This window comes from Oncorhynchus gorbuscha, linkage group LG14 (genome assembly GCF_021184085.1).
Source record: "Oncorhynchus gorbuscha isolate QuinsamMale2020 ecotype Even-year linkage group LG14, OgorEven_v1.0, whole genome shotgun sequence".
Classification (NCBI taxonomy): Eukaryota; Metazoa; Chordata; class Actinopteri; order Salmoniformes; family Salmonidae; genus Oncorhynchus; species Oncorhynchus gorbuscha.
The window spans coordinates 78,096,171-78,120,968 of NC_060186.1; the positions used below are offsets into that span (position 1 = coordinate 78,096,171).

Here is a 24,798-nt window from a genome sequence, read left to right on the forward strand (position 1 = left end):
CTCATAGGCAAGAGCTATGGATACAAGGACCAACCATCCATAGTGATAGTTGTAACCATGTTTTGAGGCTATACAGTGTTTGTTTACATCTAGCGCCGTACCTCTTTTTGTCTGAGCGAGGGGTACGTTGTGTTGTCTCCTCCTCTTCCTCCTCAGAGTCAGACTCCTTCCTCCCTCTTTTCTTCTCCAGAACCTACAGGACCAGGGATACACTCTGTATTAACTGCAGACATCAAACAGGCTTTACTGAAACTTCAGCAGAGTTTATTTAAATAAAGATGTATATTTGCTTAAAGGCTGTATTGTGTTATAACCCTATATGGGCTGGCCACCATGTGGAAGACAAATAAAAAACAGTCAATCAATCAATCAACCAATCATAGACGTTGAGACCTTTTTGAAGTAAGCGAACTGAACCAGCTCCACAGCGACCTCAGAGTCCTCCAGCTCCACAGCGACCTCAAGAGTCCTCCAGCTCCACAGCGACCTCAGAGTCCTCCAGCTCCACAGCGACCTCAAGAGTCCTCCAGCTCTACAGCGACCTCAGAGTCCTCCAGCTCCACAGCGACCTCAGAGTCCTCCAGCTCCACAGCGACCTCAAGAGTCCTCCAGCTCCACAGCCTTACTCATGCGGGCTTTAGCGTGGGCCGTAGACAGACAGATGAGGGTCTCCAGAGTACGAGCAGTTACTGGGGACGTCTGGAGGGAGCGAGGAGGGGCAGGGGGTTAGACGGGGGAGAAGGTTAGATGGGGGGGGGGTATTTGGTATTTTATTAGGATCCTCATTAGCTGTTGTAAAAGCAGCAGCTACTCTTCCTTGGGTCCAACACAAAACATGAAACATAATACAGAACATCATTAGACAAGAACAGCTCAAGGACAGAAACAACATACATTTTTCATAAAGGCACACGTAACCTACATGTCAACACATACACACAAACTATCTAGGTCAAATAGGGGAGAGCGAGGTGTTGCTTTATCTGTTTTTTTAAAACCAGCGACAAACAAAAAACATCCAGTCAGGCGAAGTCCTGTGGGTGAAACGGTGGTGTAGCGTCGTCCAATCTGCAGCACCTGTGTGATGCCGTCGCGTCAGCATGGACCAACGTGCCTGTAGACCGCTTCCGACCTGTAGAATCCAACCCCGAAAGAATTCAGGCTGTTCTGGAGGCAAAAGGGGGTCCGACACAGTACTAGATGGGTGTAACTATAAGGCTATATTCTGTCTGTGTGTGCGTGTCTACACTACTCACCCTGGCGATGTCAGATCCCAGCTGTTCCTGGTTTCTCAGCCTGGAGTATTCTTCAGCGATGTGATTGGCCGCTTCCTGGGTCAGCGTGGGGATCAACACCTTGGCGATGTGGATGTACTTCCTCATAAACTCTTTACTCACTATCATATCTCTATAAACAACAAGATAACAACTGATTTAGCACGGAGAGAGAAAGATGCAGTGATGAAGGAGTAGAGAATGAGGGAGAGGGTTTTAACTTAAAAAATGACGCAACGACTAGGTTCCAGTTTAACAATGTTTACTAAAAAACGTATTTCCACAGTACATGGTTACCATGGCACCCTGGTCCGGTCCATCTCCATTGAGACGACTGCGGAGGAGTACTAATAACAGGGTGACAGCACCGTAATAACAGAAATATAGGGATACTTAAAACATGCACTAATTAGAGGGCATGTTTGTTTTTCCTCGCCCAGTGGGAAGAGTCTGCACATTTAAACCAGTGGTCCCCTACCCCAGTACCCCCAACAGTACCCATTTAGACCAGTGGTTCACAACTCCAGTACCCCCAACAGTACCCATTTAGACCAGTGGTTCACAACTCCAGTACCCCCAACAGTACCCATTTAAACCAGTGGTCCCCTACTCCAGTACCCCCAACAGTACCCATTTAGACCAGTGGTCCCCTACTCCAGTACCCCCAACAGTACCCATTTAGACCAGTGGTTCACAACTCCAGTACCCCCAACAGTACCCATTTAGATCAGTGGTTCCCAACTCCAGTACCCCCAACAGTACCCATTTAGACCAGTGGTTCCCAACTCCAGTACCCCCAACAGTACCCATTTAGACCAGTGGTTCCCAACTCCAGTACCCCCAACAGTACCCATTTAGACCAGTGGTTCCCAACTCCAGTACCCCCAACAGTACCCATTTAGACCAGTGGTTCCCAACTCCAGTACCCCCAACAGTACCCATTTAGACCAGTGGTTCCCAACTCCAGTACCCCCAACAGTACCCATTTAGACCAGTGGTTCCCAACACCAGTACCCCCAACAGTACCCATTTAGACCAGTGGTTCCCAACTCCAGTACCTCCAACAGTACCCATTTAGACCAGTGGTTCCCAACTCCAGTACCCCCAACAGTACCCATTTAGACCATTGGTTCCCAACTCCAGTACCCCCAACAGTACCCATTTAGACCAGTGGTTCCCAACTCCAGTACCCCCAACAGTACCCATTTAGACCAGTGGTTCCCAACTCCAGTACCTCCAACAGTACCCATTTAGACCAGTGGTTCCCAACTCCAGTACCCCCAACAGTACCCATTTAGACCATTGGTTCCCAACTCCAGTACCCCCAACAGTACCCATTTAGACCAGTGGTTCCCAACTCCAGTACCCCCAACAATACCCATTTAGACCAGTGGAGAGATTGAGAGGTCATTCTTACATGTGCTACAATTAGGATCCAGACCATTACTGTAACACTTTTAACAGTGCTCACTAATAGGGTTGGGATTTGCCAGGGACAATACAATATTATCACGATACTATTTAAACAGACGAAAACAAAGATATAGGATGAAAAATGTAGTTTTGGTGCAGGTACATCCGACTAGCGCTAGCTAACGTGACCTAGCAAAAAATAAATACATTATTTGGAGTCAAAGTATGGATATAATATTGTCCAAAATAATATTGCAATATGAAACTGTATACATTTGTTCCCCATCACTACTCACTAAACAAGTCACCAGTGTCTCAGTCTCGGTGTCAGGTATATTTGTACTCCGTCTTGGACAGTGAGGACTCGTCATTTTTTTTCCCCAGACCAGCGGAGTTAAAAAAATAAAATAAAAAACATAACTTGCATTTAGTCAGAGCATAAAACCACTTCACCAGGCTAAATATAGACACTCCTTTCTCTAAACATGAATATCTTAACAGTCTTTATATCTATTATAGACATATAATAGACATTATAGACCTGTGTAACAGGTTAGTACAGTGGAGAACCTATTGGTCTTCAGTGTGTGACAGGTTAGTATAGTGGAGAACCTATTGGTCTTCAGTGAGTGACAGGTTAGTATAGTGGAGAACCTATTGGTCTTCAGTGACAGGTTAGTATAGTGGAGAACCTATTGGTCTTCAGTGGAGAACCTATTGGTCTTCAGTGGAGAACCTATTGGTCTTCAGTGAGTGACAGGTTAGTATAGTGGAGAACCTATTGGTCTTCAGTGTGTGACAGGTTAGTATAGTGGATAACCTATTGGTCTTCAGTGTGTGACAGGTGTGTGATGCTGAAAGAACAGCAACCATAATTCCAGCCATGTAGCAGAGTGTACTTTTATAAAACACAAAGGGTCAGTGGTGTAGTGGAGGCTATACGCAGTGGTGTAATGGAGGCTATATGCAGTGGTGTAGTGGAGGCTATACTCAGTGGTGTAGTGGAGGCTATACGCAGTGGTGTAGTGGAGGCTATACGCAGTGGTGTAGTGGAGGCTATACGCAGTGGTGTAGTGGAGGCTATACGCAGTGGTGTAGTGGAGGCTATACGCAGTGGTGTAGTGGAGGCTATACGCAGTGGTGTAGTGGAGGCTATACGCAGTGGTGTAGTGGAGGCTATACGCAGTGGTGTAGTGGAGGCTATACGCAGGTATAAACTGTACACTTAGCCTAGTTTCAGCTGAATACTATCTGTAGGCAGCAAGAGTGTACTGCTCTCAAAATCACAGAAGAATGACATCGGTAGCCAGTAGGGTAGGGTAGCCAGTAGGGTAGCCAGTATGGTAGGGTGGAACCAGTAGGGTAGCCAGTAGGGTAGGGAGGAACCGGTAGGGTAGCCAGTATGGTAGGGAGGAACCAGTAGGGTAGCCAGTAGGATAGGGAGGAACCGGTAGGGTAGCCAGTAGGATAGGGAGGAACCGGTAGGGTAGCCAGTAGGGTAGGGAGGAACCGGTAGAGTAGCCAGTAGGATAGGGAGGAACCGGTAGGGTAGCCAGTAGAGTAGGGAGGAACCAGTAGGGTAGGGAGGAACCGGTAGCGTAGCCAGTAGGGTAGGGAGGAACCGGTAGGGTAGCCGGTAGGGTAGGGAGGAACCGGTAGGGTAGCCAGTAGGATAGGGAGGAACCAGTAGGGTAGCCAGTAGGGAAGGGAGGAACCAGTAGGGTAGCCAGTAGGGTAGCCAGTAAGGTAGGGAGGAACCGGTAGGGTAGCCAGTAGGATAGGGAGGAACCAGTAGGGTAGCCAGTAGGATAGGGAGGAACCGGTAGGGTAGCCAGTAGGGTAGGGAGGAACCGATAGAGTAGCCAGTAGGATAGGGAGGAACCAGTAGGGTAGCCTGTAGGGTAGGGAGGAACCGGTAAGGTAGCCAGTAGGGTAGGGAGGAACCGGTAGGGTAGCCAGTAGGATAGGGAGGAACTGGTAGGGTAGCCAGTTGGATAGGGAGGAACCGGTAGGGTAGCCAGTAGGATAGGGAGGAACTGGTAGGGTAGCCAGTAGGATAGGGAGGAACCGGTAGGGTAGCCAGTAGGATAGGGAGGAACCGGTAGGGTAGCCAGTAGTGTAGTCAGTAGTGTATCCGGTAGGGTAGCCAGCAGTGTAGCCAGTAGGGTAGCCAGTAGGGTAGCCAGTAGGGTAGGGAGGAACCGGTGGGGTAGCCAGTAGGATAGCCAGAAGGGTAGGGAGGAACCGGTGGGGTAGCCAGTAGGATAGCCAGAAGGGTAGGGAGGAACCGGTGGGGTAGCCAGTAGGGTAGCCAGAAGGGTAGGGAGGAACCGGTGGGGTAGCCAGTAGGGTAGCCAGTAGGGTAGGGAGGAACCGGTGGGGTAGCCAGTAGGATAGCCAGAAGGGTAGGGAGGAACCGGTAGGGTAGCCGGTAGGATAGCCAGAAGGGTAGGGAGGAACCGGTGGGGTAGCCAGTAGGATAGCCAGAAGGGTAGGGAGGAACCGGTGGGGTAGCCAGTAGGGTAGCCAGTAGGGTAGGGAGGAACCGGTGGGGTAGCCAGTAGGGTAGCCAGTAGGGTAGGGAGGAACCGGTAAGGTAGCCAGTAGGGTAGGGAGGAACCAGTAGGGTAGCCAGTAGGATAGGGAGGAACTGGTAGGGTAGCCAGTAGTGTAGTCAGTAGTGTATCCGGTAGGGTAGCCATCAGTGTAGCCAGTAGGGTAGCCAGTAGGGTAGCCAGTAGGGTAGGGAGGAACCGGTGGGGTAGCCAGTAGGGTAGCCAGTAGGGTAGGGAGGAACCGGTGGGGTAGCCAGTAGGATAGCCAGAAGGGTAGGGAGGAACCGGTAGGGTAGCCGGTAGGATAGCCAGAAGGGTAGGGAGGAACCGGAGGGGTAGCCAGTAGGATAGCCAGAAGGGTAGGGAGGAACCGGTGGGGTAGCCAGTAGGGTAGCCAGTAGGGTAGGGAGGAACCGGTGGGGTAGCCAGTAGGGTAGCCAGTAGGGTAGGGAGGAACCGGTGGGGTAGCCAGTAGGATAGCCAGAAGGGTAGGGAGGAACCGGTAGGGTAGCCGGTAGGGTAGCCAGCAGTGTATCCAGTAGTGTAGCCAGTAGGGTAGCCAGTAGGGTAGGGAGGAACCGGTGGGGTAGCCAGTAGGATAGCCAGAAGGGTAGGGAGGAACCGGTGTGGTAGCCAGTAGGATAGCCAGAAGGGTAGGGAGGAACCGGTGGGGTAGCCAGTAGGATAGCCAGAAGGGTAGGGAGGAACCGGTGGGGTAGCCAGTAGGGTAGCCAGAAGGGTAGGGAGGAACCAGTAGGGTAGCCAGAAGGGTAGGGAGGAACCAGTAGGGTAGCCAGAAGGGTAGGGAGGAACCAGTAGGGTAGCCAGAAGGGTAGGGAGGAACCTGTAGGATAGCCAGTAGGGTAGGGAGGAACCAGTAGGGTAGCCAGTAGGGTAGGGAGGAACGGAACGCACAGCTCCACTCACAGCTCACATGAAACAACCCTTTCCTGTAGTCAATGACCAAAATCCCCCTCGTTGGCCTCATGGGTGGAATGTTATTACTATGTTTCATAATTAATAAAAATGATTTAATGAAACAAATGACATAAATACGGTGCTTCTATGTCAAAACAGTTTTGTTATATTTTAGTATTTTGTGATGTATATAGTATAATATTGGGATGCAAACAAAAAATGAAATACATTTCAGCTTTATATCTAACATGGTCCAGGTCATGGTACAGGTGTCTTCTTAGTCAGCACATAACCCTGGGTGTGAGGTATCCCTCCGTGAGACCCTGATTTAGCCCACTGCAGTAAAAAAAAGTTAACTTCTTATTGAAAGTTATTCTAACAAATTAGCATCAACATCCTCTTTGATAACACCTGCTGCAAACTAGCCTACAACAAAAGCTAGCTAAACTGTGGGAAAACTACTGCTCTGCTCGCTATTGTTGCCCTTTGAGAAGGCGGTCCCAGCCATTACAAGTCTAAATGTGATTGGTTGATTCTACTGTCACTCCAAAATGTTTTGCCCTAACACAGTTGAATGGCTGATGCCTTTCCATCTAGCTTCTGATGGCGTAGCGTAGCCAATGGCCAATAGCTAAAATTATCTCCACATAGACCACCAAAGAAAAATCCTGATTGGATCTTTTTTTTTCTCTACAGTGTTAACCCTTTCCAACAAAATCGGAAGTGATGAAATCAGAATATCACTGAAAATAATAATATAATTATAATCATTATCATTAGAGAGCACGAGAGTGAGAAGGAAAGAGAGAGAGAACGACAGTAGTTCAGTGGTCTCAGTACCTATGAGCACTACATTGACGTCTCCTCTGATGCGTGACCCATTCTCCAGAACCTTCTCCACTCCTCCAAACAACACACACACGGGATGGCCTTCTTAATGTACTCATGACCGTGAATGCTGGGGTCTAGGGAGCGGGATAGCTGGTCAAACACATCCTGGAGAAGAGAGAGTTAGTATAGCTAGAGATGGTCTATAAAGTTCTCCATGTATTTATGAACGAGTTTGGAGTGTGACTGTTTGAGGTTGTGGACAGGTGTCTTTTATACTGATAACAAGTTCAAACAGCTGCCATTAATACAGGTAACGAGTGGAGGACAGAGGAGCCTCTTAAAGAAGAAGTTACAGGTCTGTGAGAGCCAGAAATCTTGCTTGTTTGTAGTTGACCAAATACTTATTTTCCACCATAATTTGCAAATAAATTCATTCAAAATCCTACAATGTGATTTTCTGGAATTTTTTTTCTAATTTTGTCTGTCATAGTTGAAGTGTACCTATGATGAAAATTACAGGCCTCTCTCATCTTTTTAAGTGGGAGAACTTGCACAATTGGTGGCTGAGTAAATACTTATTTGCCCCACTGTGTATATCTACACCTTTCCTATTCATGTCCATACACACCAGTATATATATATATATATATATATATATATATATATATATATATATATATATATATATATATATATATATATGTATATGTATATGTATATGTATATGTATATATATATGTATATGTATATGTATACATGTATACGTATATATATATGTATATATATGTATATATATATATATACATATATATACATATACATACACATATATATATACATATACATATATATACATATATATACGTATACATGTATACATATACATACATATATATATATACATATACATATACATATATATATACATATACATATACATATATATATATATATACTGGTGTGTATGGACATGAATAGGAAAGGTGTACAGCAGTAATTGCAGTACAATAGATGAGCCTTGACTATAATACAGTATATACATATGAAGTAGGTTAAACAGTATGTAAACATGATTAAAGTGACCAGTGTTTAATGACTATGTCCATAGGGCAACAGTCTAAGGTGCTGGGTAAAGTACAGGGTGGTAGACGGCTAGTAACAGTGACTAAGTTCAGGGCAGGGTGCAGGGCGGAGACTGGCTGGCTAGTGGTGACTGTTTACCAGTCTGAAGGCCTGGAGATGGCCTGTTTTTCAGTCTCTCGGTCCCAGCTTTGATGCACCTTTACTATCTCTGCCTTCTAGATGGTATTGGGGTGAACAGGTGGATGGTGCTCTCTCTCTGCTGTCTCCTGAAGTCCACGATCAGCTCCTTCTTTTTGTTCACGTTGAGGGAGAGGTTATTTTCCTAGCACCACTCTGCCAGGGCCCTCACCTCCTCCCTGTAAATGGCCTCATCGATTTTGGTAATCAGGCCTACTACTGTTGTGTCGTCAATCATCAAGCAAACTTGCGTGACCACGCAGTCATGCGTGAACAGGGAGTACAGGTGGGGGCTGAGCACGCAACATTGTGGGCCGTGGTGAGGATCAGTGTGGCGGAGGTGTTGTGTCCAACCTTCACCACCTGGGGTCGGCCAGTCAGGAAGTCCAGGACCCAGTTGCACGGGGAGGGGTTCAGACCCAGGCCCTCAAGATTAATGATGAGCTTGGAGAGTACAATGTTGTTGAAGGCTAAGCTGTAGTCAATGAACAGCATTCTTAGTAGAGGTTGGCCGATTAATTAGGGACGATTTCAAGTTTTCATAACAATCAATAATCTGCATTTTTGGACGTCGATTACATTGCACTCCACGAGGAGACTGCATGGCAGGCTGACCAGCTGTTATGCGAGTGCAGCAAGGAGCCAAGTTAAGTTGTTATCTAGCAATAAACTTATCTTGTAAAAAAAACTATGAATAATCACGAGCTAACTACACATGGTTAATGAAATTATTAGTTTAACTAGCTTTTCCTGTGTTGCATATAATCAATGCGGTGCCTGTTAATTTATCATCCAATCACAGCCTACTTCGCCAAACGGGTGATGATTTAACAAGCACATTCGTGAAAAAAGCATTGTCGTTGCACCAATAATCAGAAACATCAATGCATTTCTTAAAATCAATACACAAGTATATATATTGGTTTACAGGCTATATTGCAGCAGTTTGGGTCGCCTGGCTCGTTGCGAACTGTGTGAAGACCATTTCTTCCTGACTAAGACCGTAAATTAATTTGCCAGAATTGTACATAATTATGACATAATATTGAAGGTTGTGCAATATAACAGCAATATTTAGACTTAGGGATGGCACCCATTTGATAAAATACAGAACGGTTCTGTATTTCACTGATAGAATAAACATTTTGTTTTCGAAATGATAATTTCCAGATTTGATGATATTAATGACCTAAGGCTAATATTTCTGTGTGTTTATTATAATTAAGTCTATGATTTGATATTTGATAGAGCAGTCTGACTGAGCGGTGGTAGGCAGCAGCAGGCTCGTAAGCATTCATTCAAACAGCACTTTACTGCTCGCAATACTTGAAGCACAGCGCTGTTTATGACTTCAAGCCTATCAACTCCAGAGATTAGGCTGGCAATACTAAAGTGCCTATAATAACATCCAATAGTAAAAAATAAAAAAAAAGTAAAAAAGTATAGAGAGAAATAGTCCTATAATAACTACAACCTAAAACGTCTTATCGTGGAATATTGAAGACTCGTGTTAAAAGGAACTACCAGCTTTCATATGTTCTCATGTTCTGAGCAAGGAACTGAAACGTTAGCTTTTTTACATGGCACATATTGCACTTTTACTTACATTTACATTTACATTTAAGTCATTTAGCAGACGCTCTTATCCAGAGCGACTTACAAATTGGTGCATTCACCTTATGACATCCAGTGGAACAGTCACTTTACAATAGTGCATCTAAATCTTAAAGGGGGGCACTATTTAAGGTGATATGATCCTTAACTATCCTCTAAAAGGACTTCATGATGAAATAAGATAATGCAATGGTCATTTATACAGAACAAAATAGAAACCCAACATGTAAAGTGTTGGTCCAATGTTTAATGAACTGAAATAAGATCCCAGAAATATACCATATGCACAAAAAAAGCTTATTTCTCTTAAATTTTGTGCACAAATTTGTTTACATCCGTTAGTGAGCATTTCTCTTTTGCCAAGATAATCCATCCATCTGACAGGTATGGCATATCAATAAACTGATTAAACAGCATGATCATTACACAGGTGCACCTTGTGCTGTTTTTTTTTAAAGGCCACTCTAAAATGTGCAATTTTGTCACACAACACAATGCCACAGACGAGCAATTGACATGCAGACTGTAGGAATGTCCACCAGACATGTTGCCAGAGAATGTAATGTTATTTTCTCTACCATAAGCAGTTGTTTTAGAGAATTTTGCAGTACTTTCAACCGGCCTCACAACTGCAGACCAGGTGTATGGCGTCGTGTGGGTGAGCGGTTTGCTGATGTCAACATTGTGAACAGAGTGCCATATGGTGGCAGTGGGGTTATGGTATGGGAAGGCATAAGCTACAGACAACAAACACAATTTGCATTTTAAATGCACAGAGATACCGTGACGCGATCTTGAGGCCCATTGTTGTGCCACCCCCCCCCCACACTTTGTTCCACTTTGTTTCAGCATTAATGCACGACCCCATGTCACAAGGATCTGTACACAATTCCTGGAAACTGAAAATTGTCCCAGTTCTTCCATGGCCTGCATACTCACCAGACATGTTGCGTTTAATATTTTTGTTCAGCATAGTTCAGTTAGTATCCCTCGACCGACGCTGCCAACTCATTTCATGTATCATTTTCATGTTAGTGTAGCACGTGACGATGTGTAAAACTTACTCAGCCTTAAGTGTCCCGCTTGTGTAAAATCATTAGCAAGCATTAGATCAGCTAATATGCCTGAGGGAGGATGGTTCGAGCCAGGTACGGGCCGAATCGGGAGGAAGTGATACTCGCTAAGCAGGCAGCGTGACATCCTTTACATTGGTAAGAGCACAAACAGAACTGGAGCCATGGGAAGTAGAGGTGCTGTTGTCATTCCATAGTGTGGTGATAAGTAACATTTAAAAAGTAATTAATATTATTTAAAATATATATATTTTTTTTTTCAAATCTTTATTGCTCCTCTATGAGAGGAGAAAAATACTCAACAGCAGAGCAGGAATAAAAATACTTTTCCTCAGCACCATCCCCCCCAAAACAACTTTCCCCTGCCATGGCAAGAAGAGAGGCTCGGAAGATACACTATAGAACATGCACCAGCTGCCTATTGCGCATGTTCAATATCTTCTAAGCACCCCTTGCATTGCCTGGTCCCACAAACGACGCTCTTCCACCGATAGTACACCAGATGGCGCTATTTAACTAAAACGAGCTGTGGCCATTGCATTATTTGCAAAGTATGTAATTTTGTAGTGCATTGTAGTGTATGTATTGTAACGCATAGGCACTGATTGGTTTTTAAACGTATAATGAGGCTCTGCATATTCAAATGTAAAAATGCAAAAAATATATATATTAGAATGCTATTCGAAATCAATTATCAACCATGCAATTTGATATTATGCTTCAATAATAAATCGTGTTTTCTGTTTCTCGTGTGCATGAAAAAATGGTTGTTTTGATAAGCTATTGTGATTGTATTATGAGACGCAAAATATCCTAGGCTATATATTTTATTGTGATGCGTAACCCAATGTGCGTAGCTTTAGGATTAGATCATTTTTTTCATAGCGCCACTGCCTCGGAAAATGTAGGTCAGTCCTTGAGTTTTGGGCGTTCTCTGTTTAGCCCAATGGTTTAGCATACCTTTTTAGGCACGCCCAGTCTCCCAAATCACTTCTTTGCAGTAGGGTTGCTATGCTGTCACTTGTAGATTGCTAGAGTTCACCTGCCGTGCTGCTACCACTCACTGTCTGCTTGAGAATAGGCTTCACCATCAGCATCACGAAATCGATGTAGAAATGAAAAACGATGTGGAATGGGGTCTGGCGCTGTAGTGGTATTTGATAACTGCGACGGCTCCCAGCAACAGGTGTGTTCTGTCTAGACATTCAGGAACATACAGAAAGACAGGTGAGATTTCTATATTTTCAAACAATAATTTGAATATGAGAGGATAATAACTTGCCTCGCATTTTTTAAAATATATATTATTTCCCCTTTTACATTAATCTAGAACTTTCTCTCTCTCATTGCTTCTTGTGCTTATCCCATTTTTGGTCATTTTCTTCTAGATTCTAGAGGTTTAGTTGAATGCTGATAATGGGCCACTGACATGGATAGAGACAGACAGACACTCCATTCAGCCAGTGCAGAATGCTGTTGCCTCATCTGTTTTTGTAGTTGTTTTTGCTAGAATGCTGTTTGCCTCATCCCTGTCTTTCTAGTCTTTTTTCCCCTTGTACAAGTAACCTGATCCTAGATCTGGGGTCAGGCTATTGTAGAACGCATGATAACAAGGAGTGGAATGATAACTCAAACAGACTGGCTACCCAGGCTAATTGTAGAAGCATTTCACCCATAAATGACAACCCCGTTTGTAAAGTTTTTCAAATGAGGGAAATGTCACCACTAATATCTGACACAATCACGCTTAATGTGAGGAAGGTAAGGCGGCTGTTAGGAGTTTCAGACGTGTCCCCTTTCCAGTTGGCACTGTATCAGTCACAATCATGGCTTGGTTTGTATTCTCTGGGTGTATATGTTTGTCTTTGGTCTCCATAGGTGCTTATTAGTATCGCTGCTGACGCCATAGATAGGGTGGCTGTTGTCATTCCGTAGTGTGCGGGAAGGGAGGCTGTGAGACTAGGGTACTGGGTCAGGTAGCAGGCCAGAGGTAACAATTTACAGGCATGACTGCATGCCTGCTCTCTGGTGCATGCTAGCCTACCTACCTGCTTCCCAGTGTAAGCTGACAGACTGGTGAACCAATTCCCAGATGGCCAGCTATGTGAGAAATGTGTGTCTGTCAGCCTGCCTCATTTTAAACAGCATCCGTTTTGACCTAGTTGCTACTGTTGGTATAATACAGAATACAATACAACCTAATCTATACTTTGATTCTTAAATAATCTTAACTGCATTTTGTTTCTCTCTGTTTCCACAGCAAAACCCAAGTCTTCCCAAATCAACTTTCCACCCTACACCTCCTCTATACCCATTCCCACCTCTTTCCCTCCATCCCTCTTTCCTTCCCTCGCCCCACCTCTCCATCATCATGTCCAGCGGAGCCCTGGGGCGTCTCAGTACCTTGACTCTGAGTGTGAAGCAGCTCAGCCGGCTGCCTCACCTCTCCGACATCCTCCCCTCTTCACTCCCCTCCCTCCCCTCCCCCAGCCCCACCGTCCCGGTCTCCTGCGTCCCTACTCTGTTCCGGGAGCCTTACATCCTCTCTGGCTACCGCCCGGTGGGGCAGGGCTGGGGGTGTTACGTCCTCAGCCTCTTCCAGAGACACAATGAATCCCTCAACGTCTGGACACACCTTCTGGCAGGTCCCCTGGTGCTACTACGCGTCTGGGCCTATGGATTGTCCCTGGACTCGGCGTCCCTGCCTCTCTGCCTGTACATACTGTCTGCCCTCACCTACTTGTGTTGTAGCGTAGCAGCTCACCTGCTTCAGTCCCACTCTGAGCTGGCTCATTATACTCTGTTCTTCCTGGACTACGTGGGTGTGTCTGTGTATCAGTATGGCTGTTCCCTGGCTCACTATTTCTACTGCTCTGAGCCAGCCTGGAGGGAGAGCCCCGTAGGTATTTTGTGTTTTTATTATTGCTATGGCAACACGCCTTCTCTCCACACTCTAGTGCACTTTATTCAACCTGTCTGCATCCCAAGCGATACCCGATGTAGCGCACTACTGTTCACCTGGGCCCAAAAGGGAAAAGAATGCCATTTTGGATGCCTTAGGTACATTGTGTTTCGTTTTAGCATACCTGATTCTGATGTTGTGTTATAATTGCCTACGAAGGATTACAGTCTCTTAACTCTTACTAAGTGGTCCCACATGGTGGCTTTTAAATCTGTAATATGTATTGCCGATTGTTGTAATATTGTGCTCCGGGGTGAAATTTCCCCTAGACACTGTTCTAGGATCAGCTTCTCCTCCCCTAATCCTAACTTTAACCATTAGTGGGGGAAATGCAAAAGTGACCCAGAATCAGTATCTAAGGGCAATATCACCTTATTCTTAATACTGTGGAATGACAAACCGTTCTACCTCTACCTCTAGGGTTCTGGTTCCTCCCTGGCGCTGCCTTACTTGGCTGGCTGTCCTGTGCTAGCTGCTGCTTTGCCAAGTCACGCTACCGCCGGCCTTACCCGCTGAGGAGGAAGATCTGCCAGCTGATCCCCACCAGCATGGCCTACTTTCTGGACATCAGCCCTGTAGCCCACCGCCTGGCTACCGTACCCTGGGGTCAGGACCCAGCTCTACCGCTCCACGCCCTGCAGGTGGGTGGATGAAAGAATGGAGGGAATTATCATGGCTGTGGCAACTCTATGGGCCGGGTTTCCCAGACACAGATAAGGAAAGCCAAGTCCTAGTCTACAAAGCATGGTCAATGGAGAAGCTCCATCTGTGTGTCTGGGTAACTGGCCCGTAGAGTTGCCTGAGCCGTGAGAATACAACACACACAAAAAAATGATTGAGGATTAAAAAAAACACAATTCACAGAGTCAACTGACTTGTTTCCGTTGTGGTCCTCCATTTTTAGATGGCCGCCTTCCTGCTTGCAGCCTTCTTCTTCTCCTGCCCTGTTCCTGAGAGGTTCTTCCCGGGGCATTGTGACATCATGGGTCAGGGTCACCAGATCTTCCACCTCTTCCTGTCTCTGTGTACGCTGTGTCAGCTGGAGGCCCTTTTCCTGGACTATGGCAATCGGAGGGATACAGTGCTGCAGTTGTATGGGGAGAGGCAGCTGTGGTTCGCCGGTGCATCCTTCCTCGCCCTAGCACTATGTAGCACCCTGACCGCGGTTGTCATGAGGAGGCATGTACAGAGACGACTGGAGAAAAGTGAAACTGTGAAGCAGTGAGGGATGGCAGGGAGAGGAAGAACGAGAGACATTTTCAGTGTTTTGAGAATAATCATGTCCTGTAAATGTATAGAGAGACAGTATTTATCTAAGATGATGAGTGTCTTTGTAGCAGATAAAAGTTTCTTGCCTTAAAAGATCTTTTGATTCCTGTCAAATCTAACCATTTCCTTCTTTGTTTACTTCCTGGCCACAGGGTAAATATTTATTTATTGCCTACTTCTGACCAGTTATTGATCAATAAGCTTAGATTCAGTTGCCTGGTCCCAGATCTGTTTGTGCTGTATAGCCAACGCCTATGGACATTGTCATGATAAATGTACAAACAGATCTGGGACCAGGCTATTGATTCAGTTTATATCTGAGGAACCCATGAAGGGTGTTTTTGTGTTAAGCTTAATGGAATTTCACCCCAAAGTCTGTCTGATAAAGAGTTAGTGACATTTTTAAAGCTGTATTTTTGGCGTTCTCTTTCAGCTGTTGGAGTGAAACTGGGCAGGCCAAGCCACGGGATTGAGCAAACAAAGAAGTCAGTTTTATTGAGCAGTGAACAGAACAGGCTGTGATTTTGGCCATAGTGACAGGCAGACTATAGGCCATTGCAGAGCAGGATCTGGCAACTAGAGCGAGTGGGGTTGAGGATCAGGAGGAGAGCTGTGGGTGACGAGGAGTGATGCTTTTATACAGGGCGAACCTGGGTCATAGTGGATACACTCATTCGCATTTTTACAAAACAAGCACAAAAAAAAGCATTGATGCAAGACACATCTACACAAAGAAATGTGTTGTGTGATTGGACCTAGACGTTTGTATGACGTCATATGAAAAAAGCCCATCAACATCCATGTGTAACTCTGTGTTGTTGTCTGTTCACACTGCTATGCTTTGTCTTGGCCAGGTCGCAGTTGTAAATGAGAACTTGTTCTCAACTAGTCTACCTGGTTAAATAAAGGTGTTCTCAACTAGTCTACCTGGTTAAATAAAAGGTGTTCTCAACTAGTCTACCTGGTTAAATAAAGGTGTTCTCAACTAGTCTACCTGGTTAAATGGTTACCTGGTTAAATAAAAACCTGGTTAAATAAAGGTGTTCTCAAAACCTGGTGTTCTCAACTAGTCTACCTGGTTAAATAAAGGTGTTCTCAACTAGCCTACCTGGTTAAATAAAGGTGTTCTCAACTAGCCTACCTGGTTAAATAAAGGTGTTCTCAACTAGTCTACCTGGTTAAATAAAGGTCTACCTGGTTAAATAAATAAAACCTGGTTAAATAAAGGTGTTCTCAAAGTCTACCTGGTTAAATAAAGGTGTTCTCAACTAGTCTACCTGGTTAAATGGGAATAGTCTACCTGGTTAAATAAAGGTGTTCTCAACTAGTCTACCTGGTTAAATAAAGGTGGAATAAAATAAATAAATAAATCGGATGACTCGCTTGTGAATGGGAATTTTCCGAACATGAATGTAGAATTCCCTAGCGAGCTTGTTGTTTGTATGGCCGGTAATTGAATACCAGTGTTCTGATTTTAGTTGACATTGCGATCCATGAAAACCATGACAGTACCAGGCAGGCAGAGAAAGCCGTTCAAACTCTTCCTCTAATTCTGCTATTGGTACACAGTACACTCGATCAGGTTTCTGTGCACACTATTGACTCTGGTTGCATCTGAAATGCCGCCCGATTCCTCACAGGGCTCTGCATGGTCAAGAGTTGTGCCTTCAGAAAGTATTCAGACCCCTTCACTTGTTCCACATTTTGTTACATTTACAGCCTTATTCTGAAATGGATTAAGTTATTGTTCCGCATCAATCTACACACAATGCACCATAATGACAAAGGAAAAACAGGTTTTTAGAAATGTTTTCAATTTTTTTTTACTGCCGTTACAAGCTTGGCACACCCGTATTTGGGGAGTGTCTCCCATTCTTCTCTGCAGTTCCTCTCAAGCTGGTTGCACAGCTATTTTCAGGATTCTCCAGAGATGTTCCATTGGGTTCAAGTCCGGGCTCTGGGTGGGCCACTTAAGGACATTCAGAGACTTTCAGAGTCCCAAAGCCACTCCTGCGTTGTCTTGGCTGTGTGCTTAGGGTATTTGTCCTGTTGGAAGGCGAACCTCCGCCCCAGTCTGAGGTCCAGAGCGCTCTGAAGCAGGTTTTCATCAAGGACCTCTCTTTTACTTTGCTCTGTTCATCTTTCCCTCGATCCTGACTAGTCTCCCAATCCCTGCTGCTGAAAAACATCCCCACAGCATGATGCTACCGCCACCATGCTTCACCGTAGGGATGGTATTGGCCAGGTGATGAGCGGTCCCTGGTTTCCTCAGGACGTAACACTTAGCATTCAGGCCAACGAGTTCAATAGATGTATCATCAGACCAGAGAATCTTGTTTCTTATGGTCTGAGAGTCCTTAAGGTGCCCTTTGGTAAACTCCAAGCAGACTGTCATGTGCCTTTTATTGGCTTCTGTCTGGCCACTCTACTATAAAGACCTGATTGGTGGAGTGCTGCAGAGACGGTTGTCCTTCTGGAAGGTTCTCCCATCTCCACAGACGAACACTGGAGCTCTGTCAGAGTAACCATCGGGTTCTTGGTTACCTCCCTGACCAAGGTCATTCTCCCCTGATTGGTCAGTTTTTCCCGGCGCCCACCACTAGGAAGGGTCTTTGTGGTTCCAAACTTCTTCCATTTAAGAATGTTGGAGACCACTGTGTGTTCTTGGGGACCTTCAATGCTGCAGACATATTTTGGTACCCTTCTCCAGATTGGTGCCTCGACACAATCTTTTCTCGGACGTCTACAGACAATTCCTTCCACCTCATGGCTTGGTTTGTGCTCTGACATGCACTGTCAAATGTGGGACCTAATATAGACAGGTGTCTGCCTTTCCAAATCATGTCCAATCAATTGAATTTACCACAGGTGGAATCCAATCAAGTTGTAGAAACATCACAAGCATGATCAATGGAAACAGGATGCACCTGTCCCCAATTTAGAGTCTCATAGCGAAGAGTCTGAATACTTATGTAAATAAGGTATTTTCGCTTTGTCATTATGGGGTATTGTGTGTAGATTGATGAGAAAAATAATGTAATCCATTTTAGAATATGGCTGTAACTTAAAACAAAATGTGGAATTAGTCAAGGGGTCTGAATACTTTTCGAATGCACTGTAGATAGGGAATAGGGTGCTTTTTGGGCCGTGTCCCCTGATTCTGTTTCTCTGCCCTGGTTGGCCCATCTGTTCTAGTGCTGCAGTACAGAACAACAGTATTTCTGTGGACTGAAGACTTTCCTTGTGAAAATGGTCTTACTAAGGGGTTTTAGCCAGCCAGCTCTTAGGAAGAAGAATTTAAAGCAGAGAATTTTGCCTATTGAAAAGAAAAAAAGTGTATTTTTGTTACAATATTGCTCATTCTGTGATCTAACCAGATATAGAGACCAAACCTGACATAGTTGACAATGGCAATATATAATGGCATTTTCAACCAAATGTGATAGACCAGAGGATTTCAATTGATCCACAGCAGTGACATATTATTTTCAGGCCTGTTATTACTCCTGACTCAAGTACTCAAGGGCTTGATGATTAGTTGAATCAAGTGTGATAGTGTTATCCTAGCTGGAATATAAATGAGCTGGCTGTGGAGCCTCGGTACTAGAACTGCCAAATGCTTCCATCGTAGCATTCACTTCTGTCATCGTGAAGTGCTTTGAGAGGCTGGTTAAGGATCATATCACCTCCATCTTACCTGATACCCTAGACCCACTTCAATTTGCTTACCCGCCCCAATAGATCTACCGAGACCCACTTCAATTTGCTTACCCGCCCCAATAGATCTACAGAGACCCACTTCAATTAGCTTACCCGCCCCAATAGATCTACCGAGACCCACTTCAATTAGCTTACCCGCCCCAATAGTTCTTGCTTACCCGCCCCAATAGATCTACCGAGACCCACTTCAATAGATCTACCGAGACCCACTTCAATTAGCTTACCCGCCCCAATAGATCTACCGAGACTTACCCGCCCCCACAATTAGCTTACCCGCCCCAATAGATCTACCGAGACCCACTTCAATTTGCTTACCCGCCCCAATAGTTCTACCGAGACCCACTTCAATTTGCTTACCCGCCCCAATAGATCTACCGAGACCCACTTCAATTTGCTTACCCGCCCCAATAGATCTACCGAGACCCACTTCAATTAGCTTACCCGCCCCAATATCTACTGAGACCCACTTCAATTTGCTTACCCGCCCCAATAGATCTACCGAGACCCACTTCAATTAGCTTACCCGCCCCAATAGATCTACCGAGACCCACTTCAATTAGCTTACCGCCCCAATAGATCTACCGAGACCCACTTCAATTAGTTTACCGCCCCAATAGATCTACCGAGACCCACTTCAATTAGCTTACCCGCCCCAATAGATCTACCGAGACCCACTTCAATTTGCTTACCCGCCCCAATAGATCTACCGAGACCCACTTCAATTTGCTTACCCGCCCCAATAGTTCTACCGAGACCCACTTCAATTAGCTTACCCGCCCCAATAGATCTACCGAGACCCACTTCAATTTGCTTACCCGCCCCAATAGATCTCTACTTGCCCCAATAGATCTACCGAGACCTACTTCAATTTGCTTACCCGCCCAATAGATCTACTGAGACCCACTTCAATTAGCTTAGAGATCTACTGAGACCCACTTCAATTTGCTTACCCGCCCCAATAGATCTACCGAGACCCACTTCAATTAGCTTACCGCCCCAATAGATCTACCGATGACGCCATCGCACTGAACAATGCTCTATCCCAACGGGACAAGAAAAATACTTAATGTAAGTGTAAGAATGCTGTTCATCGACTACAGCTCGGCTTTCAACACCATGGTGCCCTCCAAGCTCATCACTGAGCTCGGGGCCCTGGGTCTGAACCTCGCCCTGTGCAACTGGGTCCTGGACTTGCTGACGGGCCAACCCCAGGTGTTGAAGGTAGACAACAACACCTCCAAAAACGCTGATCCTCGACATGGGGGCCCCACAAGCACAGCTGTAGGAGGTAGGACGGCTGAGGGTGCTGCAGTACCCCCTGAAAATCTGAAGGAAAAAATATATATTATTTCACAAAATTAGTTTTTTTTTCAGCATCTCCACTTTGGCAAAAAAGGTAGTTGTATAATTAAGAACAGAATCTTGTAGGATTCAATAGTTGGAATTATAAGAGTTGTTGCCCCTGCCCCTTCTCTGTGATGTCATTCTAATAGAATCCAGAAAGAACAAAACCCTGGTCTCTTTCTCTGTGATGTCATTCTAATAGAATCCAGAAAGAACAAAACCCTGTCTCTTTCTCTGTGATGTCATTCTAATAGAATCCAGAAAGAACAAAACCCTGTCTCTTTCTCTGTGATGTCATTCTAATAGAATCCAGAAAGAACAAAACCCTGTCTCTTTCTCTGTGATGTCATTCTAATAGAATCCAGAAAGAACAAAACCCCAGCCCTTTCTCTGTGATGTCATTCTAATAGAATCCAGAAAGAACAAAACCCTGTCTCTTTCTCTGTGATGTCATTCTAATAGAATCCAGAAAGAACAAAACCCCAGCCCTTTCTCTGTGATGTAATTCTAATAGAATCCAGAAACAACAAAACCCCAGCCCTTTCTCTGTGATGTCATTCTAATAGAATCCAGAAACAACAAAACCCTGTCTCTTTCTCTGTGATGTCATTCTAATAGAATCCAGAAAGAACAAAACCCTGTCTCTTTCTCTGTGATGTCATTCTAATAGAATACAAAAAGAACAAAACCCCAGCCCTTTCTCTGTGATGTCATTCTAATAGAATCCAGAAACAACAAAACCCTGGTCCTTTCTCTGTGATGTAATTCTAATAGAATCCAGAAACAACAAAACCCCAGCCCTTTCTCTGTGATGTCATTCTAATAGAATCCAGAAACAACAAAACCCTGTCTCTTTCTCTGTGATGTCATTCTAATAGAATCCAGAAAGAACAAAACCCTGTCTCTTTCTCTGTGATGTCATTCTAATAGAATCCAGAAAGAACAAAACCCTGTCTCTTTCTCTGTGATGTCATTCTAATAGAATCCAGAAAGAACAAAACCCTGTCTCTTTCTCTGTGATGTAATTCTAATAGAATACAAAAAGAACAAAACCCCAGCCCTTTCTCTGTGATGTCATTCTAAAAGAATCCAGAAAGAACAAAACCCTGCTCCTTTCTCTGTGATGTCATTCTAATGGAATCCAGAAAGAACAAAACCCTGGTCCTTTCACTGTGATGTCATTCTAATGGAATCCAGAAAGAACAAAACCCTGCTCCTTTCTCTGTGATGTCATTCTAATGGAATCCAGAAAGAACAAAACCCCGGTCCTTTCACTGTGATGTCATTCTAATGGAATCCAGAAAGAACAAAACCCTGTTCCATTTCTCTGTGATGTCATTCTAATAGAATCCAGAAAGAACAAAACCCTGTTCCATTTCTCTGTGATGTCATTCTAATAGAATCCAGAAAGAACAAAACCCTGTCCTCAAACATTTACATGAAAAGGTGCAAAGTTACAGGCAAAGACATCCACATCAAATTAAATATTTTTCTTGATCAAATAACCTGGAAAACATCCACTTTTTGTGCATCATTAATTGACCATCCTTACAAACCACTTAATGTAAATGTACAGTACTGTATTGTATATAGGCTTGTCATTTAGGGTTGTACCTGTATAATTTCTATGTGGCTCAGTTGATAAGAGTATGGCATTTGCAATGTTAGGGTTGTGGGTTCAAGATGAAGTATAAACATGTAGACACGACTGTAAGATGCTCCGGATAGGAGCGTCTACTAAAATGGAAAAGTATGAATAAACCATTTCAGTTTTCACGTAGAAATAAGTTGCATTTGCAAAGTGTCATTGGAACACAGGAGTGATGGTTGCTGATAATGGGCCTCTGTACACCTATGTAGATATTCCATTAAAAAACAGCTGTTTCCAGCTACAATAGTCATTTACAACGTTAACAATGTCTACACTGTATTTCTGATCAATTTGATATTTTAATGGACAAAAACATGGACATTTCTAAGTGACCCCAAACTTTTAAACGTTAGTGTATATTTTTCTGTATGAAAAACAAAATGCATAAAACAATGTACATTTTCTAATAATATGTGGTCCTTCTGTAGGTCAGTTGGTAGAGCATGGCGCTTGTAACGCCAGGGTAGTGGGTTCGATTCCCGGGACCACCCATACATAGAATGTATGCACACAAGACTGTAAGTCGCTTTGGATAAAAGCGTCTGCTAAATGGCATATATTATTTATTACATTTTCTCACCAGAGATGTTTCCATCAAATTGACTTGTTGTGGGAAAAAAGCTGTGCAAATAAAAAAAAATACAGTTAAAATTCCCATGTACCGAATAAAACATACAAGTTAAATGTGTTTTCATCACATTTTCAACTATACTGATGGTTTTCTCACAATTATTTTTTGCATTATATAGCGAGTGTGGCCACTCCGGCTTCTTCACCTGTGGGATGGTCTAAGATGAGCCAGCCGGACAGCTGATGAAACTGACGGTTTGCACATACAAATCATTTCTGCACAAACTGTCAGAAACCGTCTCAGGGAAGGTAATATCATCGTCGTCCTCACATGGGTCTTAACTTGACTGGAGTTCTGCGTCGTAACCCGAATTCAGTGGGCAAATGCTCACCTTCAATGGCCACTGGCACACTGGAGAAACTCTTTGTGGATGAATCCCGGTTTCAAATGTATCTGGAAGATGGCACATGGCGTCTTGTGAAGGTGATGAAAGGATTAATACATTTGCACACAACAACAAAAAAATCTGTTTTCGCTTTGTCATTATGGGGTATTGTGTGTTGATTGATGAGAAAAACAAAATATTGAATCAATTTTAGAATAAGGCTGTAACGTAACAAAATGTGGAAAAAGTCCAGGAGTCTAAAACATTCCCAAGGCGCTGTGTGTATGTATGTGTACATATATATGTGTGTATATATATATATATATATATATATGTGTATGTGCTGTATGTATGTTTGTATGTATGTATGTATATATATATATATATATACATACATATATATATATATATACATATATACATACATACATACATACATACATACATACATACATACATACATACATACATACATACATACATACATACATACATACATACATACAAACATACAGCACATACACATATATATACACTACCTTTCGAAGGTTTGGGGTCACTTAGAAATGTCCTTGTTTTTGAACGAAAAGCAAAACAAAAATTGTCCATTAAAATAACATCAAATTGATCAGAAATACAATGTTGACATTGTTAACGTTGTAAATTACTATTGCAGCTGGAAACGGCTGAATTTTTTAATGGAATATCTACATAGGCGTACAGAGGCCCATTATCAGCAACCATCACTCCTGTGGTCCAATGGCACGTTGTGTTAGCAAATCCAAGTTTCTCATTTTAAAATGGATCATTAGAAAACCCTTTTGCAATTGTGCTAGCACAGCTGAAAACTGCTGTCATGAATTGAAGAAGCAATAAAACTGGCCTTCTTTAGACTAGTTGAGTATCTGGAGCATCAGCATTTGTGGGTTCAATTACAGGCTCAAAATGGCCAGAAACAAAGAACTTTCTTCTGAAACTTGTCAGTCTATTCTTGTTATGAGAAAAGAAGGCTATTCCATGTGAGAAATTGCCAAGAAACTGAAGATCTCGTACAACGCTGCTCCCTTCACAGAACAGCGCAAACTGGCTCTAACCAGAATAGAAAGAGGAGTGGGAGGCCCCGGTGCACAACTGAGCAAGAAGACATCAGAAGTACATCAGAGGGTCTAGTTTGAGAAACAGAGGCCTCACAAGTCCTTAACTGGCAGCTTAATTAATTAGTACCCGCAAAACACCAGTCTCAACATCAACAGTGACGAGGCGACTCCGGGATGCTGGCTCTCTAGGCAGAGTTGCAAAGAAAAAGCCATATCTCAGACTGGCCAATACAAATAAATAAAAATAAATAAATAAATAAAGATTCATTAAACACAGACACTGGACAGAGAAACTCTGCCTAGAAGGTCAGCAGTTGCCTCCCGGGTGACGCAGTGGTCTAAGGCACTGCATCGCAGTGCTAACTGTGTCACCAAAGACTCTGGATTCGAGCCCAGGCTCTTGTCACAGCTGGCCGCGGCCGGGAGGTCCAGGGGGCGACGCACAATTAGCCTAGCGTCGCCCAGGTTAGGGAGGGTTTGATTGGTAGGGATGTTCTACTAACAGTTGGATACTATGAAAAAGGGGGTAAAATTATATATATTTTTAAATACTTATTTTTTTAAGCATTTAACAATGTTTAACAATGTCTACACTGTATTTCTGATCAATTTTATGTTATTTTAATGGACAAAATATTGGCTTCTCTTTCAAAAACAAGGACATTTCCAAGTAACCCCAAACTTTTGAACGGAAGTGTGTGTGTGTGTGTGTGTGTGTGTGTGTGTGTGTGTGTGTGTGTGTGTGTGTGTGTGTGTGTGTGTGTGTGTGTGTGTGTGTGTGTGTGTGTGTGTGTGTGTGTGTGTGTGTGTGTGTGTGTGTGTGTGTGTGTGTGTATATATATATATATATATATCTATATA

At 43.9% G+C, this 24,798-nt stretch overlaps 1 protein-coding gene and 1 long non-coding RNA gene across 5 annotated transcripts in view; one reads left to right on the forward strand and one right to left on the reverse strand.

Annotated features, from left to right (window-relative positions):
* LOC123995439 overlaps window positions 1-11,092 on the reverse strand; it is a 17,898-nt gene extending 6,806 nt beyond the window's left edge. The window contains exons 1-5 of one of the 4 annotated variants that reach the window (XR_006831832.1): window positions 10,805-11,089; window positions 1,257-1,407; window positions 597-699; window positions 394-542; window positions 102-193 (exon numbers count right to left, since the gene is read on the reverse strand). This is a non-coding gene — a long non-coding RNA (uncharacterized LOC123995439). Of the gene's footprint in view, window positions 1-101; window positions 194-393; window positions 700-1,256; window positions 1,408-10,804 lie in introns of all 4 variants that reach the window. The other 3 variants (XR_006831833.1, XR_006831831.1, XR_006831830.1) reach the window with 3 other exon arrangements.
* An 832-nt stretch (window positions 11,093-11,924) lies between these two features.
* Window positions 11,925-16,090, forward strand: paqr8 (progestin and adipoQ receptor family member VIII). Its single transcript, XM_046299029.1, has 4 exons — window positions 11,925-12,165; window positions 13,199-13,841; window positions 14,321-14,541; window positions 14,805-16,090. Exons 2-4 carry the CDS (start codon window positions 13,310-13,312, stop codon window positions 15,123-15,125), a joined length of 1,074 nt encoding a protein of 357 aa, XP_046154985.1. The 5' UTR covers window positions 11,925-12,165; window positions 13,199-13,309; the 3' UTR covers window positions 15,126-16,090.
* Window positions 16,091-24,798: the final 8,708 nt, after the last annotated feature.

What these genes read in the sequence shown, in the direction of transcription:
- paqr8 (XM_046299029.1), top strand. Translation starts at nt 13,310, where the DNA reads ATGTCCAGCGGAGCCCTGGGGCGTCTCAGTACCTTGACTCTGAGTGTG. An exon ending in CTGGAGGGAGAGCCCCGTAG is followed by an intron (nt 13,842 to 14,320) that starts GTATTTTGTGTT and finishes CTCTACCTCTAG; the next exon opens with GGTTCTGGTTCCTCCCTGGC. An exon ending in TACCGCTCCACGCCCTGCAG is followed by an intron (nt 14,542 to 14,804) that starts GTGGGTGGATGA and finishes CTCCATTTTTAG; the next exon opens with ATGGCCGCCTTCCTGCTTGC.